Source organism: Bombina bombina, chromosome 4, assembly GCF_027579735.1.
Source record: "Bombina bombina isolate aBomBom1 chromosome 4, aBomBom1.pri, whole genome shotgun sequence".
NCBI lineage: Eukaryota > Metazoa > Chordata > Amphibia > Anura > Bombinatoridae > Bombina > Bombina bombina.
In genome coordinates, this window is record NC_069502.1 from 635,987,654 (window position 1) to 636,005,182 (window position 17,529).

At 41.4% G+C, this 17,529-nt stretch overlaps 1 protein-coding gene across 1 annotated transcript in view; it reads left to right on the forward strand.

Moving 5' to 3' along the window:
- REPS1 (RALBP1 associated Eps domain containing 1) overlaps positions 1-17,529 on the forward strand; it is a 704,997-nt gene that overhangs the window by 590,186 nt on the left and 97,282 nt on the right. Inside the window, 1 exon segment of the mRNA XM_053710662.1 lies at positions 15,401-15,583. Within this exon segment, the coding sequence (XP_053566637.1) occupies positions 15,401-15,583 (183 nt within the window).

Below are 17,529 nucleotides of genomic sequence, written 5' to 3' on the forward strand. Positions count from 1 at the left end.
TATTTTTATCTCTTCATTGTACCAAAGAAGGTCAATTCCTTCAGACCAGTTCCGGATCTATCAATATTGAATCATTATGTAAGGATACCAACATTCAAGATGGTTACTGTAGGACTATCCTGCCTTTTGTTTAGCAAGGGCATTATATGTCTACTATAGATTTACAGGATGTGTATCCGCATATTCCGATTCATCCAGATCACTTTTAGTGTCTGAGATTCTCTTTTTAGACAAGCATTAACAGTTTTGTGGCTCTACCGTTTGGCCTAGCCTCAGTTCCAAGAATTTTTTTCAAAGGTTCTCGGTGCCCTTCTTTCTGTAATCAGAGAACAGGGTTTTGGTATTTCCTTATTTGGACGATATCTTGGTACTTGCTCAGTCTTCTTATTTTCGAAGAATCTCATACGAATCGACTTGTGTTGTTTCTTCAAGTTTATGGTTGGAGGATCAATTTACCAATCAGTTCATTGATTCCTCAGACAAGGGTAACCTTTTTAGGTTTCTAGATAGATTCAGTGTCTATGACTTTGTCCTTGTCAGACAAGAGAAGTTTAACATTGATATCAGCTTGTCAAAACCTTCAGTCACAATCATTCCCTTTGGTAGCCTTATGCATGAAAATTTTAGGTCTTAGGACTGCTGCATCAGATGCGATCTCCTTTGCTCGTTTTCACATGCGACCTCTTCAGCTCTGTATGCTGAACCAATGGTGCAGGGATTACTCAAAGTTATCTCAAGTAATATCTTTAAACCGATTATACGACACTCTCTGACATGGTGGACAGATCACCATCGTTTAGTTCAGGGGGCTTCTTTGTTCTTCCGACCTGGACTATAATCTCAACAGATGCAAGTCTTACAGGTTGGGGAGCTGTGTGGGGGTATCTGACGGCACAAGGGGTTTGGGAATCTCAGGAGGTGAGATTTCCGATCAATATTTTGGAACTCCGTGCAATTTTCAGAGCTCTTCAGTCTTGGCCTCTTCTGAAGAGAGAGTTGTTCATTTGTTTTCAGATAGACAATGTCACAACTATGGCATACATCAATCATCAAGGAGGGACTCACAGTCCTCTGGCTATGAAAGAAGTATCTCGAATTTTGGTTTGGGCGGAATCCAGCTCCTGTCTAATCTCTGCGGTTCATATCCCAGGTATGGACAATTGGAAAGCGGATTATCTCAGTCGCCAAACGTTGCACCCAGAGGTATTTCCTCAGATTGTTCAAATGTGGGAACTCCCAGAAATAGATCTGATGGCTTCTCATCTAAACAAGAAACTTCCCTGGTATCTGTCCGGATCCCGGGATCCTCGGGCGGAGGCAGTGGATGCATTATCTCTTTCTTACAAGTATCATCCTGCCTATATCTTTCCGCCTCTAGTTCTTCTTCCAAGGGTATTCTCCAATATTCTAAAGGAATGTTCGTTTGTCCTGCTGGTAGCTCCAGCATGGCCTCACAGGTTTTTGTATGCGGATCTTGTCCGGATGGCCTCTTGCCAGCTGTGGACTCTTCCGATTCAGACCAGTCTTTCTGTCTCAAGGTTCTTTTTTCCATCAGGATCTCAAAACCTTAATTTTAAGGTATGGAGTTTGAACGCTTGATTCTTGGTCAAAGAGGTTTCTCTGACTCTATGATTGATACTATGTGACAGGCTCGTAAATCTGTATCTAGAGAGATATATTATAGAGTCTGGAAGACTTATATTTCTTAGTATCTTTCTCATCTTTTTTCTTGGCATTCTTTTTTGAATACCAAAAATTTTACAGTTTCTTCAGGATGGTTTAGATAAAGGTTTGTCCGCAAGTTCCTTGAAAGACAAATCTCTGTTCTTTCTGTTCTTTTCACAGAAGGATTACTAATCTTCCTGATATTCATTGTTTTGTACAACCTTTGGTTCGTATAAAACCTGTCATTTAGTCAATTTCTCCTCCTTGGAGTTTGAATTTGGTTCTGGGGGCTCTTCAAGCTCCTCCTTTTGAACCCATGCATTATTTGGTCGTTATATTACTTTCTTGGAAAGTTTTGTTTCTTTGGCCATCTCTTCTGCCAGAAGAGTCTCCGAATTATCTACTCTTTTTTGTGAGTCTCCTTTTCTGATTTTGCATCAGGATAAGGCGGTGCTGCGAACTTCTTTTGAATTTTTTTTTACCTAAGGTTGTGAATTCTAACAACATTAGTAGAGAAATTGTGGTTCCTTCATTATGTCCTAATCCTATGAATTCTAAGGAGAAATCATTGCATTCTTTGGATGCTGTTAGAGCTTTGTAATATTATGTTGAAGCTACTAAGTCTTTCCGAAAGACTTCTAGTCTATTTATCATGTTTTCCGGTTCTAGAAAAGGCCAGAAAGCTTCTGCCATTTCTTTGGCATTTTGGTTGAAATCTTTATTTCATCATGCCTATGTTGAGTCGGGTAACACTCCGCCTCAAAGGATTACAGCTCATTCTACTAGGTCAGTTTATTCTTCCTGGGCGTTTAGGAATGAAGCTTCGGTTGATCAGATTTGCAAAGCAGCAACTTGATCCTCTTTGCATACTTTTACTAAATTCTACCATTTTGATGTGTTTTCTTCTTCTGAAGCAGTTTTTGGTAGAAACGTACTTCAGGCAGTGGTTTCAGTTTGAATCTTCTGCTTATGTTTTTTCATTAACAATTTTATTCTGGGTGTGGATTATTTTCAGCAGGAATTGGCTGTCTTTATTTTATCCCTCCCTCTCTAGTGACTCTTGCGTGGAAAGATCCACATCTTGGGTAATCATTATCCCATACGTCACTAGCTCATGGACTCTTGCTAATTACATGAAAGAAAACATAATTTATGTAAGAACTTACCTGATAAATTCATTTCTTTCATATTAGCAAGAGTCCATGAGGCCCGCCCTTTTTTTGTGGTGGTTTTGATTTTTTTGTATAAAGCACAATTATTCCAATTCCTTATTTTATATGCTTTCGCACTTTTTTCTTATCACCCCACTTCTTGGCTATTCGTTAAACTGAATTGTGGGTGTGGTGAGGGGTGTATTTATAGGCATTTTAAGGTTTGGGAAACTTTGCCCCTCCTGGTAGGAATGTATATCCCATACGTCACTAGCTCATGGACTCTTGCTAATATGAAAGAAATGAATTTATCAGGTAAGTTCTTACATAAATTATGTTTTTTGAGGCTTTGTTGGAGGGTACACTTGGCTTCTTTTTTGGGTTAAAGAACCCACATGGCTAGTTTCAGACCGCTCTGGTGCGGTTCATTTGGACTGTAAAACATCAAGTGAGATGGGCGGGGCCTATTTTCACGCCTCAGTTGCGCACTTGTATTTGCAGAGCAAGCAGCAAGTTCCAATTCCGGTGGGCCCTTTTGGAAGTGTTGGGCCAAATCGAAGCTTTAACCCCGTTTTTCCAATCCCTGAGGGCAGGTAGGCACCACAGCAGGGGGTGTTTTTTCCGGATTTAGGCCTTATTAATTATCCGGTTTTTCACTGTAAAGGGTTAACTGTTCCTTTCCTTGTGGGGCAAACTTAGCTGCATATTTTGAATATTCATGCAAAAAATTGAAACGATTTGATTATTTTTAAGCTGTTTTGCACTTTTAAATTTAATCTAGAGCACCTCCGCCTGTTGCTTAGGGAAGTTTTAGCGACTCTGGATGATTGTAACCCTATTGTAGTTCCACCAGAGAAATTGTGTAAAATGGATAGATATCTAGAGGTTCCTACTTACACTAATGTTTTTCCGGTCCCTAAGAGGATTTTGGACATTTTTACAAAGGAGTGGGATAGACGAGGTATTCCCTTTTCTCCCCCTCCTACTTTTAAGAAAATGTTTCCCATATCAGACACCATTCGGGATTTGTTGCAGACAGTCCCTAAGGTTGAGGGAGCTATTTCTACCCTGGCTAAGCGTACAACTATACCTATTGAGGACAGTTGTGCTTTCAAGTATCCTATGGATAAAAAATTAGAGGATCTTCTAAAGAAAATATTTATTCATCAGGGTTTTCTTCTGCAACCTATAACGTGCATTGTTCCTGTAACTACTGCAGCTGTATTTTGGTCGAGGCTCTAGAGGAGGCTCTTCAGGTTGTGACCCCATTAGATGATATTCTGGATAGAATTAGGGCTCTTAAGCTAGCTAATTCTTTCATTACAGATGCCGCTTTTCAACTGGATAAATTAGCGGCAAAGAATTCAGGTTTTGCCATTTTAGAGCGTTATGGCTTAAGTCCTGGTCTGCTGACGTATCATCAAAATCTAAGCTTTTAGCCATCCCTTTCAAGGGTAAGACCCTATTCGGGCCTGAACTGAAAGAGATCATTTCAGACATCACTGGAGGAAAAGGCCATGCTCTTCCTCAGGATAAGACAAATAAGATGAGGACCAAACAAAATAATTTTCGTTCCTTTCGAAACTTCAAAGGTGGTCCCTCTACCTCTTCCCCTGCTGCAAAGCAGGAGGGGAATTTTGCTCAATCCAAGTCAGTCTGGAGACCTAACCAAACTTGGAACAAGGGTAAACAGGTCAAGAAGCCTGCTGCTGCCACCAAGACAGCATGAAGGGGCAGCCCCCGATCCGGTACCGGATCTAGTAGGGGGCAGACTTTCTCTCTTTGCTCAGGCTTGGGCAAGAGACGTTCAGGACTCCTGGGCTTTAGAAATCGTGACCCAGGGGTATCTTCTAGATTTCAAGGATTCTCCTCCAAGGGGGAGATTCCATCTTTCTCGATTGTCTGTAAACCAGACAAAAAGAGAGGCGTTCTTACGCTGTGTAGAAGACCTACATACCATGGGAGTAATCTGCCCAGTTCCAAAAACAGAACAGGGGCAGGGGTTTTACTCCAATCTGTTTGTGGTTCCCAAAAAAGAGGGAACATTCAGACCAATTTTAGATCTCAAGATCCTAAACAAATTCCTCAGAGTCCCATCCTTCAAGATGGAGACCATTCGGACTATTTTACCAATGATCCAGGAGGGTCAATATATGACCACCGTGGATTTAAAGGATGCGTATCTTCACATCCCTATCCACAAAGATCATCACCAGTTCCTCAGGTTCGCTTTTCTGGACAAGCATTACCAGTTTGTGGCTCTTCCCTTCGGGTTGACCACAGCTCCCAGAATTTTCACAAAGGTGCTAGGGTCCCTTCTGGCGGTTCTAAGGCCGCGGGGCATAGCAGTGGCGCCTTATCTAGACGACATCTTAATTCAGGCGTCAACTTACCAACTAGCCAAATCTCACACGGACATCGTGTTGGCTTTTCTAAGATCTCACGGGTGGAAGGTGAACGTAAAAAAGGAGTTCACTTATCCCCCTCACAAGAGTTCCATTCCTGGGAACTCTGATAGATTCGGTAGACATGAAATATTTTCTGACAGAGGTCAGAAAATCAAAGATTTTAACCACCTGCCGAGCTCTTCATTCCATTCCTCGGCCGTCTGTGGCTCAGTGTATAGAGGTAATCGGACTAATGGTAGCGGCAATGGACATAGTTCCGTTTGCTCGCTTGCATCTCAGACCACTGCAACTATGCATGCTCAATCAGTGGAATGGGGATTATGCAAATTTATCTCCTCAGATAAATCTGGATCAAGAGACCAGAGACTCTCTTCTTTGGTGGTTGTCACAGGATTATCTGTCCCAGGGAATATGTTTCCGCAGGCCAGCATGGGTCATAGTGACAACGGACGGCAGCCTATTGCGCTGGGGTGCAGTCTGGAATTCCCTGAAAGCACAGGGTACGTGGACTCAGGAGGAGGCTCTCCTCCCGATAAATATTCTAGAACTGAGGGCGATATTCAATGCGCTTCAGGTGTGGCCTCAGCTGGCTTTGGCCAGATTCATAAGATTCCAGTCGGACAATATCACGACTGTAGCATATATCAATCATCAGGGGGGAACAAAGAGTTCTCTAGCGATGATAGAGGTTTCCAAAATAATTCGAATGGCAGAGGCTCACTCTTGCCATCTATCAGCAATCTATATCCCAGGAGTGGAGAACTGGGAAGCGGATTTTCTAAGTCATCAGACTTTTCATCCGGGGGAGTGGGAACTTCATCCGGAGGTGTTTGCACAATTGATTCATCAATGGGGCACACCAGAATTGGATCTGATGGCATCTCGTCAGAATGCCAAACTTCCTTGTTACGGGTCCAGATCAAGGGATCCTCAAACAGTACTGATAGATGCTCTAGCAGCACCTTGGTCGTTCAACCTGGCTTATGTGTTTCCACCTTTCCCTCTCCTTCCACATCTGATTGCCAGAGAGAGCTTCTGTGATTTTGATAGCACCTGCGTGGCCACGCAGGACTTGGTATGCAGATCTGGTGGACATGTCATCTCTGCCACCGTGGACTCTGCCACTGAGACAGGACCTTCTCATTCAGGGTCCGTTCCAACATCCAAATCTAATTTCTCTGCGGCTGACTGCCTGGAGATTGAATGCTTGATTTTATCCAAGCGGGGATTCTCGGAGTCGGTCATAGATACCTTGATTCAGGCTCGAAAGCCTGTCACTAGGAAAATTTATCATAAGATATGGCATAAATATCTTTATTGGTGCGAATCCAAAGGTTACTCATGGAGTAAGATCAGGATTCCTAGGATTTTGTCTTTTCTCCAAGAAGGATTGGAGAAGGGATTATCAGCTAGTTCCTTAAAGGGACAGATATCTGCTTTGTCAATTTTACTGCACAAGCGTCTGGCAGATGTTCCAGACGTTCAATCGTTCTGTCAGGCTTTAGTTAGAATCAAGCCTGTGTTTAAACCTGTTGCTCCGCCATGGAGTTTGAATTTAGTTCTTAAAGTTCTTCAAGGGGTTCCGTTTGAACCTATGCATTCCAAAGATATTAAGCTTCTATCTTGGAAAGTTCTGTTTTTAGTTGCTATCAATTCGGCTCGAAGAGTTTCTGAACTATCTACATTGCAATGCGACTCGCCTTATCTTGTTTTTCATGCGGATAAGGTGGTTTTGCGTACCAAACCTGGATTCCTTCCTAAGGTTGTTACTAATAAGAATATTAATCAGGAAATTGTTGTTCCTTCCCTGTGTCCTATTCCTTCCTCTAAGAAGGAGCGTATTTTGCACAATTTGGACATGGTTCGTGCCTTGAAGTTTTACTTGCAAGCGACCAAAGATTTCCGTCAAACATCTTCTCTGTTTGTTGTCTATTCTGGAAAACGTAGAGGTCAAAAAGCTACGGCTACCTCTTTCTTTTTGGCTGAAAAGCATCATCCATTTGGCATACGAGACTGCTAGACAGTAGCCTCCTGAAAGAATTACAGCTCACTCTACTAGAGCGGTGGCTTCCACATGGGCTTTTAAAAATGATGCTTCTGTTGAACAGATTTGTAAGTCTGCGACTTGGTCTTCACTTCATACTTTTTCCAAATTTTACAAATTTGATACTTTTGCTTCTTCGGAGGCTATTTTTGGGAGAAAAGTTCTTCAAGCAGTGGTGCCTTCTGTTTAGCCATCTGTCTTGTCCCTCCCGTTCATCCGTGTCCTGTAGCTTTGGTATTGTATCCCACAAGTAAAGGATGAATCCGTGGACTCGTCGTATCTTATAGAAGAAAAGTAAATTTATGCTTACCTGACTGAACATACCTCACTGCTATATAGCATGAAAACGTTCCTCACACTGAAGTTTCTTGTACTCCTCAGCCATTCTGTGGGAACTGCTCTGGAGCTTAGTGACAAATGCTAAGATCATCAGCCTCCAGGCAGAAGTCTTCATCCATCTGCTGCCTGAGAGTAAATAGTACACACTGGTACCATTTAAAATAAAAAATTCTTGCTTGAAGGAAATAAAAACTAACATTTTATCACCTCTTACACTTTACCCTTGCTAGTACTTAGAGTAGACAAAGAGAATGACTGGGGGGTGGAGCTAAGGGAGGAGCTATATAGACAGCTCTGCTGTGGTGCTCTTTGCCACTTCCTGTTAGCAGGAGGATAATATCCCACAAGTAAAGGATGAATCCGTGGACTTGTCGTATCATAGAAGAAATTAATTTATCAGGTAAGCATATATTTACTTTTTCTTTGGGGTTGTGGATTTATTTTCTCAGTGAAAAAGCGGTTTTAAATACATACCCTTTATTGTATTACTTGTGGACTCCACAGCTTGGGTATTAGTTTCCATGAGTAATTAATCTTGGACTCTCACCACCTGTATGAAAGAAAACATCATTTATGCTTACGTAATTCATTTCTTTCATGGTAGTGAGTCCACTAGCCCCCACCCTTTTTTTCCCCTGCACCTTTTATAGCTCTTATTCCTTTTTCTTGCCTCACTTGTGTGAAAATACATTAGACTAAAGTATGTGTGGTGGGAGGGGTTTTATAGAGCGCTTGGGGTCTGGAAATCGTTGCCTCCTCCTAGTGGTAGAAAAGAGTAATTTCCATGAGTAATGGATTGTGGACCACCACCATTGGTCAATTAATTTATTGGGTAAACATAAATTATGGGGTTTTCTGTATTTCATATGGTAGCATTTTCCTATTTTTTTTATATTTCTGAATACTAAAGTTATTTTAGAAAAATGGTCTGCTAAAACAAGGTATAATTTGTGTGCGTACCTCACAGAAAAAAAAGACAATTAAAGGGACAGTATACACCAATTTTCATGCATGTAATAGACACTACTATAAAGAATAATATGCACACATACTAATCTAAAAATCCAGTATAAAACCTAAACCTAAAAAATATACTTAGAAGCTCCCAGTTTAGCACTGTTAAAAAAAAGTTGGTCTAGGACACATGCTGCTATGGCCTGGAAAGCAAAAAGAGCAGACGCCCCCTTCCCTGCATATGAAAAGACAGTTTACACAAACAGGAGCAAGCTGGAGTAGGTAAAACTTTGGGGCTTGGTTAGGAGTCTGAAAATCAGAAGAATGTTAATTTAAAAAAGGCAAAACCTTTTTTTTACAAAAAAAACAAACCGTATGGGCTATATAAATGAATCATCTACAAAACATTTATGCAAAAAAAAATCTATGGTACAATGTCGCTTTAATTAAACTATATCTAGTACAAGGATGTAAAAAAGGGTTTTTATGTATGAGTGGCATGTGTGGATCTTATTAAAGGGACACTAAACCCAAATTTTTTCTTCAATGATTCAGATAGAGCATGCAATTTTAAGCAACTTTCTAATTTACTCCTATTATCATTTTCTCCAACATAGGTGTGTCCGGTCCACGGCGTCATCCTTACTTGTGGGATATTCTCCTCCCCAACAGGAAATGGCAAAGAGCCCAGCAAAGCTGGTCACATGATCCCTCCTAGGCTCCGCCTTCCCCAGTCATTCTCTTTGCCGTTGTACAGGCAACATCTCCACGGAGATGGCTTAGAGTTTTTTGGTGTTTAACTGTAGTTTTTATTATTCAATCAAGAGTTTGTTATTTTAAAATAGTGCTGGTATGTACTATTTACTCTGAAACAGAAAAGAGATGAAGATTTCTGTTTGTAAGAGGAAAATGATTTTAGCAACCGTTACTAAAATCGATGGCTGTTTCCACACAGGACTGTTGAGAGGAATTAACTTCAGTTGGGGGAAACAGTGAGCAGACTTTTGCTGCTTGAGGTATGACACATTTCTAACAAGACGATGTAATGCTGGAAGCTGTCATTTTCCCTATGGGATCCGGTAAGCCATTTTTATTACATAAGAAAAAAAGGGCTTCACAAGGGCTTTTAAGACTGTAGACATTTTCTGGGCTAAAACGATTGATATATAAGCATATTTTATACTTCATAGCTTTGAGGAATTATTTTATTCTTGGGAATTATTTAAAATAACCGGCAGGCACTGTATTGGAAACCTTATTCTCTAGGGGCTTTCCCTAATCATAGGCAGAGCCTCATTTTCGCGCCTCTATTGCGCACTTGTTTTTGGGAAGCATGACATGCAGATGCATGTGTGAGGAGCTCTGATACATAGAAAAGACTTTCTGAAGGCGTCATTTGGTATCGTATTCCCCTTTGGGCTTGGTTGGGTCTCAGCAAAGCAGATACCAGGGACTGTAAAGGGGTTAAATATAAAAACGGCTCCGGTTCCGTTATTTTAAGAGTTAAAGCTTTCAAATTTGGTGTGCAATACTTTTAAGGCTTTAAGACACTGTGGTGAAATTTTGGTGAATTTTGAACAATTCCTTCATACTTTTTCACATTTGCAGTAATAAAGTGTGTTCAGTTTAAAATTTAAAGTGACAGTAACGGTTTTATTTTAAAACGTTTTTTGTACTTTGTTATCAAGTTTATGCCTGTTTAACATGTCTGAACTACCAGATAGACTGTGTTCTGTATGTGGGGAAGCCAAGGTTCATTCTCATTTAAATAGATGTGATTTATGTGACACAAAATTTAGAGAAAATGATGCCCAAGATGATTCCTCAAGTGAGGGGAGTAAGCATGGTACTGCATCATCCCCTCCTTCGTCTACACCAGTCTTGCCCACACAGGAGGCCCCTAGTACATCTAGTGCGCCAATACTCCTTACTATGCAACAATTAACGGCTGTAATGGATAATTCTATCAAAAACATTTTAGCCAAAATGCCCACTTATCAGCGAAAGCGCGACTGCTCTGTTTTAGAAAATATTGAAGAGCATGAGGACGCTGATGATATTGGTTCTGAAGTGCCCCTACACCAGTCTGAGGGGGCCAGGGAGGTTTTGTCTGAGGGAGAAATTTCAGATTCAGGGAAAATTTCTCAACAAGCTGAACCTGATGTGATTACATTTAAATTTAAAATGGAACATCTCCGCGCCCTGCTTAAGGAGGTGTTATCTACTCTGGATGATTGTGAGAATTTGGTCATTCCAGAGAAATTATGTAAAATGGACAAGTTCCTGGAGGTCCCGGGGCCCCCCGAAGCTTTTCCTATACCCAAGCGGGTGGCGGACATTGTAAATAAAGAATGGGAAAGGCCCGGTATACCTTTCGTCCCTCCCCCCATATTTAAGAAATTGTTTCCTATGGTCGACCCCAGAAAGGACTTATGGCAGACAGTCCCCAAGGTCGAGGGGGCGGTTTCTACTCTAAACAAACGCACCACTATACCCATAGAAGATAGTTGTGCTTTCAAAGATCCTATGGATAAAAAATTAGAGGGTTTGCTTAAAAAGATGTTTGTTCAGCAAGGTTACCTTCTACAACCAATTTCATGCATTGTTCCTGTCACCACAGCAGCGTGTTTCTGGTTCGATGAACTAGAAAAGGCGCTCAATAAAGATTCTTCTTATGAGGAGATTTTGGACAGAATTCATGCTCTCAAATTGGCTAACTCTTTCACCCTAGACGCCACTTTGCAATTGGCTAGATTAGCGGCGAAAAATTCTGGGTTTGCTATTGTGGCGCGCAGAGCGCTTTGGCTAAAATCTTGGTCAGCGGATGCGTCTTCCAAGAACAAATTGCTTAACATTCCTTTCAAGGGGAAAACGCTGTTTGGCCCTGACTTGAAAGAGATTATTTCTGATATCCCTGGGGGCAAGGGCCACGCCCTTCCTCAGGATAGGTCCTTCAAGGCCAAAAATAAACCTAATTTTCGTCCCTTTCGCAGAAACGGACCAGCCCCAAGTGCTACGTCCTCTAAGCAAGAGGGTAATACTTCTCAAGCCAAGCCAGCCTGGAGGCCAATGCAAGGCTGGAACAAAGGTAAGCAGGCCAAGAAACCTGCCACTGCTACCAAGACAGCATGAGATGTTGGCCCCCGATCCGGGACCGGATCTGGTGGGGGGCAGACTCTCTCTCTTCGCTCAGGCTTGGGCAAGAGATGTTCTGGATCCTTGGGCGCTAGAAATAGTCTCCCAAGGTTATCTTCTGGAATTCAAGGGGCTTCCCCCAAGGGGGAGGTTCCACAGGTCTCAATTGTCTTCAGACCACATAAAAAAACAGGCATTCTTACATTGTGTAGAAGACCTGTTAAAAATGGGAGTGATTCATCCTGTTCCATTAGGAGAACAAGGAATGGGGTTCTACTCCAATCTGTTCGTAGTTCCCAAAAAAGAGGGAACATTCAGACCAATCTTGGATCTCAAGATCCTAAACAAGTTTCTCAAGGTTCCATCGTTCAAAATGGAAACCATTCGAACAATTCTTCCTTCCATCCAGGAAGGTCAATTCATGACCACGGTGGATTTAAAGGATGCGTATCTACATATTCCTATCCACAAGGAACATCATCGGTTTCTAAGGTTCGCATTTCTGGACAAGCATTACCAGTTTGTGGCACTTCCGTTCGGATTAGCCACTGCTCCAAGAATTTTCACAAAGGTACTAGGGTCCCTTCTAGCGGTGCTAAGACCAAGGGGCATTGCAGTAGTACCTTACTTGGACGACATACTGATTCAAGCGTTGTCCCTTCCACAAGCAAAGGCTCACACAGACATTGTCCTGGCCTTTCTCAGATCTCACGGGTGGAAAGTGAACGTAGAAAAAAGTTCTCTATCTCCGTCAACAAGGGTTCCCTTCTTGGGAACAATAATGGACTCCTTAGAAATGAGGATTTTTCTGACAGAGGCCAGAAAATCAAAACTTCTAAACTCTTGTCAAATACTTCATTCTGTTCCTCTTCCTTCCATAGCGCAGTGCATGGAAGTAATAGGTTTGATGGTAGCGGCAATGGACATAGTTCCTTTTGCGCGAATTCATCTAAGACCATTACAACTGTGCATGCTCAGTCAGTGGAATGGGGATTATACAGACTTGTCTCCGACGATACAAGTAGATCAGAGGACCAGAGATTCACTCCGTTGGTGGCTGTCCCTGGACAACCTGTCACAGGGGATGAGCTTCCGCAGACCAGAGTGGGTCATTGTCACGACCGACGCCAGTCTGGTGGGCTGGGGCGCGGTCTGGGGACCCCTGAAAGCTCAGGGTCTTTGGTCTCGGGAAGAATCTCTTCTCCCGATAAATATTCTGGAACTGAGAGCGATATTCAATGCTCTCAAGGCTTGGCCTCAGCTAGCAAAGGCCAAATTCATACGGTTTCAATCAGACAACATGACGACTGTTGCGTACATCAACCATCAGGGGGGAACAAGGAGTTCCCTGGCGATGGAAGAAGTGACCAAAATCATTCAATGGGCGGAGACTCACTCCTGCCACTTGTCTGCAATCCACATCCCAGGAGTGGAAAATTGGGAAGCGGATTTTCTGAGTCGTCAGACATTTCATCCGGGGGAGTGGGAACTCCATCCGGAAATCTTTGCCCAAATTACTCAATTATGGGGCATTCCAGACATGGATCTGATGGCCTCTCGTCAGAACTTCAAGGTTCTTTGCTACGGGTCCAGATCCAGGGATCCCAAGGCGACTCTAGTAGATGCACTAGTAGCACCTTGGACCTTCAAACTAGCTTATGTATTCCCGCCGTTTCCTCTCATCCCCAGGCTGGTAGCCAGGATCAATCAGGAGAGGGCATCGGTGATCTTGATAGCTCCTGCGTGGCCACGCAGGACTTGGTATGCAGACCTGGTGAATATGTCATCGGCTCCACCATGGAAGCTACCTTTGAGACGAGACCTTCTTGTTCAAGGTCCGTTCGAACATCCGAATCTGGTCTCACTCCAACTGACTGCTTGGAGATTGAACGCTTGATCTTATCAAAGCGAGGGTTCTCAGACTCTGTCATTGATACTCTTGTTCAGGCCAGAAAGCCTGTAACTAGAAAAATCTACCACAAAATATGGAAAAAATATATCTGTTGGTGTGAATCTAAAGGATTCCCTTGGGACATGATAAAAATTCCTAAGATTCTATCCTTTCTTCAAGAAGGTTTGGAGAAAGGATTATCTGCAAGTTCTTTGAAGGGACAGATTTCTGCCTTGTCTGTGTTACTTCACAAAAAACTGGCAGCTGTGCCAGATGTTCAAGCCTTTGTTCAGGCTCTTGGTAGAATCAAGCCTGTTTACAAACCTTTGACTCCTCCTTGGAGTCTCAATTTAGTTCTTTCAGTTCTTCAGGGGGTTCCGTTTGAACCCTTACATTCCGTTGATATTGTTATTATCTTGGAAAGTTTTGTTTTTGGTTGCAATTTCTTCTGCTAGAAGAGTTTCAGAATTATCTGCTCTGCAGTGTTCTCCTCCTTATCTGGTGTTCCATGCAGATAAGGTGGTTTTGCGTACTAAACCTGGTTTTCTTCCGAAAGTTGTTTCTAACAAAAACATTAACCAGGACATAGTCGTGCCTTCTTTGTGTCCGAATCCAGTTTCAAAGAAGGAACGCTTGTTGCACAATTTGGATGTAGTTCGTGCTCTAAAATTCTATTTAGATGCTACAAAGGATTTTAGACAAACATCTTCCTTGTTTGTTGTTTATTCTGGTAAAAGGAGAGGTCAAAAAGCAACTTCTACCTCTCTCTCTTTTTGGCTTAAAAGCATCATCAGATTGGCTTACGAGACTGCCGGACGGCAGCCTCCTGAAAGAATCACAGCTCATTCCACTAGGGCTGTGGCTTCCACATGGGCCTTCAAGAACGAGGCTTCTGTTGATCAGATATGTAAGGCAGCGACTTGGTCTTCACTGCACACTTTTACTAAATTTTACAAATTTGATACTTTTGCTTCTTCTGAGGCTATTTTTGGGAGAAAGGTTTTGCAAGCCGTGGTGCCTTCCATCTAGGTGACCTGATTTGCTCCCTCCCTTCATCCGTGTCCTAAAGCTTTGGTGTTGGTTCCCACAAGTAAGGATGACGCCGTGGACCGGACACACCTATGTTGGAGAAAACAGAATTTATGTTTACCTGATAAATTACTTTCTCCAACGGTGTGTCCGGTCCACGGCCCGCCCTGGTTTTTTAATCAGGTCTGATAATTTATTTTCTTTAACTACAGTCACCACGGTATCATATGATTTCTCCTATGCAAATATTCCTCCTTTACGTCGGTCGAATGACTGGGGAAGGCGGAGCCTAGGAGGGATCATGTGACCAGCTTTGCTGGGCTCTTTGCCATTTCCTGTTGGGGAGGAGAATATCCCACAAGTAAGGATGACGCCGTGGACCGGACACACCGTTGGAGAAAGTAATTTATCAGGTAAACATAAATTCTGTTTTTTCTTTGCTCTCTTTATTTAAAAAGCAGGAATTTGATGCATAGGAGCCGGCCCATTTTTGTTGGAGAACCTGGGTTATGCTTGCTTATTGGTGGGTAAATGTAAGCCTCCAATAAGCAAGTGCTTTCCATGGTGCTGAACCTACAATGGGCTGGCTGCTAAGATTTTCATTCCTGCTTTTAAAATAAAAATAGCAAGAGAACAAAGAAAAATTGATAATAGGAGTAAATTAGAAAGTTGCTTAAAATGTAATGCTCTATCTGGATCATGAAAGAAAAATTTTTGGTTCAGTGTCCCTTTAAGCTATACTAAAATTCGAATTAATCTTAATTCTCAATTTTTTTTCTTGCAGACATCCGGTTCCCATGCGAATCGTTCTGTGGAATCAGAAAATATAGTAACTAATCCTAGCACTTCACCCCAGCAAATTCCAGAGCAGCCAAACTTTGCAGACTTTAGTCATTTTGAAGCTTTTGCATCTTGTCCTACGGAGCAACCAGCTGATGACACTGAAAATCAAACAGAGATTATACAGGTTTGTGTTGGAGCATTGTGAGTATAAGATGAGATTCTCTGTGCTTCTCTTTATGTATTTGGCTTACTAAAATGCATCTCTTATGAGTTAAAATCAGAAAATACTAAAAGCTAGGGAAAAACTTAATGAACACATTTCTAATATTGTGTAGTACCTCTCTTGCCCACATAAAAACCTGAAATAAAGGAACACTCAAGTCAATTAATCTTTCATGATTTAGATAGAGCAGCAATTTAAAACAACGTTCTAATTTACTTCCATTAACAAAAAAAGCACAGTCTTTTTATATTTACACTTTTTGAGTCACCAATTCCTACTGAGCATGTGCAAGAATTCACAGAATATATGTATATACAAATGTGATTGGCTGATGGCTGTCACATGATAAAAGGGGAGTTGAAATAGACATAACTTTAAAATTTGTCAGGGAAAAAAATCTACTAATCATGTGACGTTCAGATTAAGTGCTATTGCATTGTCTTTTTATCATGCATTTGTTGATTATGCAAATCTGCTGTATTTACTGGTCCTTTAATTGTGGCATGGATTCAACAAGGTGCTGAAAACATTCCTTAGAGCTTCTTGTTCATGTTGGAGTGATGGCATCACACAGTTACTGCAGATTTGTTGGCTGCGCATTGGTGTTGTTACTCTCCTGTTTAAGCACTGCATTTTACCAGCTATAAAGGATTCTAAACTTATAGAATAAAAGATTTTGATTTTGACTGCAGGTAAGAACCATAGCTGCAACAAGTGTTTCCAAAATTTCCTATAAGTGTAAACGTATCTAGTTTGTAGGATAGCCTTATGCTTATCCCAAGCATTCTTGAACACCCTCACAGTGTTTATCACCACCACCTCTAATGAAAGTTTTTTTCAATTAATCACCCTTTCTGTGGATAAGTGTTTCTTTTTATGTAATTGGCAAGAGTCCATGAGCTAGTAAAGTATGGGGATATACATTCCTACCAGGAGTGGGCAAAGTTTCCCAAACTTCAAAATTCCTATAAATATACCTCCCTCCACATCCATAACTCAGTTTTTACAAACTTTGCCTCCTATGGAGGTGGTGAAGTAAGTTTGTGCTTGATTTTTATGATTTCTTCTATGATAAGCGCTTCTAAGCATTCAGAAGCCCATTTCCTCTGAGTACAGTGTTTGTGAGAGGGATGTGAAGAGAGTATTGCCTATTTTTATGGTTTCTCTCATGGGAAATCTTTTCAAGTCGTAGGGCTTCATCTCCCATTTCAGATGGTTGATATACTCTTATATACCATTACCTCTGCTGATACTTTTTCAGTACTGGTTTGGCTATCTGCTATATGTGGATGGGTGTCTTTCCGTAAGTATGTATCATTATTTAAGACACTCTCAGCTATGGTTTGGCGCTTTATGTATTAATTATAAAGTTTTAAATATCTGTTTTTTACTTATATTTGCCATGAGTCAGGTCTATGTATATTTCCCTTTTTCAGTCTAAACCGTTTCAGTATAGAAATAATGTTTGGGAAGTTTATTTAAACTTTTTTTCTTACCTGGGGTTCAGAGTCTTTTTAAATTGACTTGTTTCTCAATTTTTGTCGCGGGCAAATCTAGGCTCAGAGGACGCAAAATGCTGTTATTTATTGCGTCATTCTTGGCGCGGACATTTTTTGGCGAGAAGTTGCACCTTTGAGGGCACAAATTTTGTCATTTCCTGCGTCTTTGTTGACGCTAGTTGTTTTGGCATGAAGTTGTGTTTGTTATGACGCGAGTTGCGTCATTTCCTGGTGTTAGTTTTGCGCCATACAATGTTAACTTCCTTTTGCGTAATGCGTCATTCTTGGCACCAAAATGTAGTTATTTTACCCCTTTCCCTCTATTGCTCGCTGTTTTCATGAATTTTGAAAACTATTATGCCTGCTTTTTTATTTTTTTTATTTTTAAATACTATCTACTGAAACTGT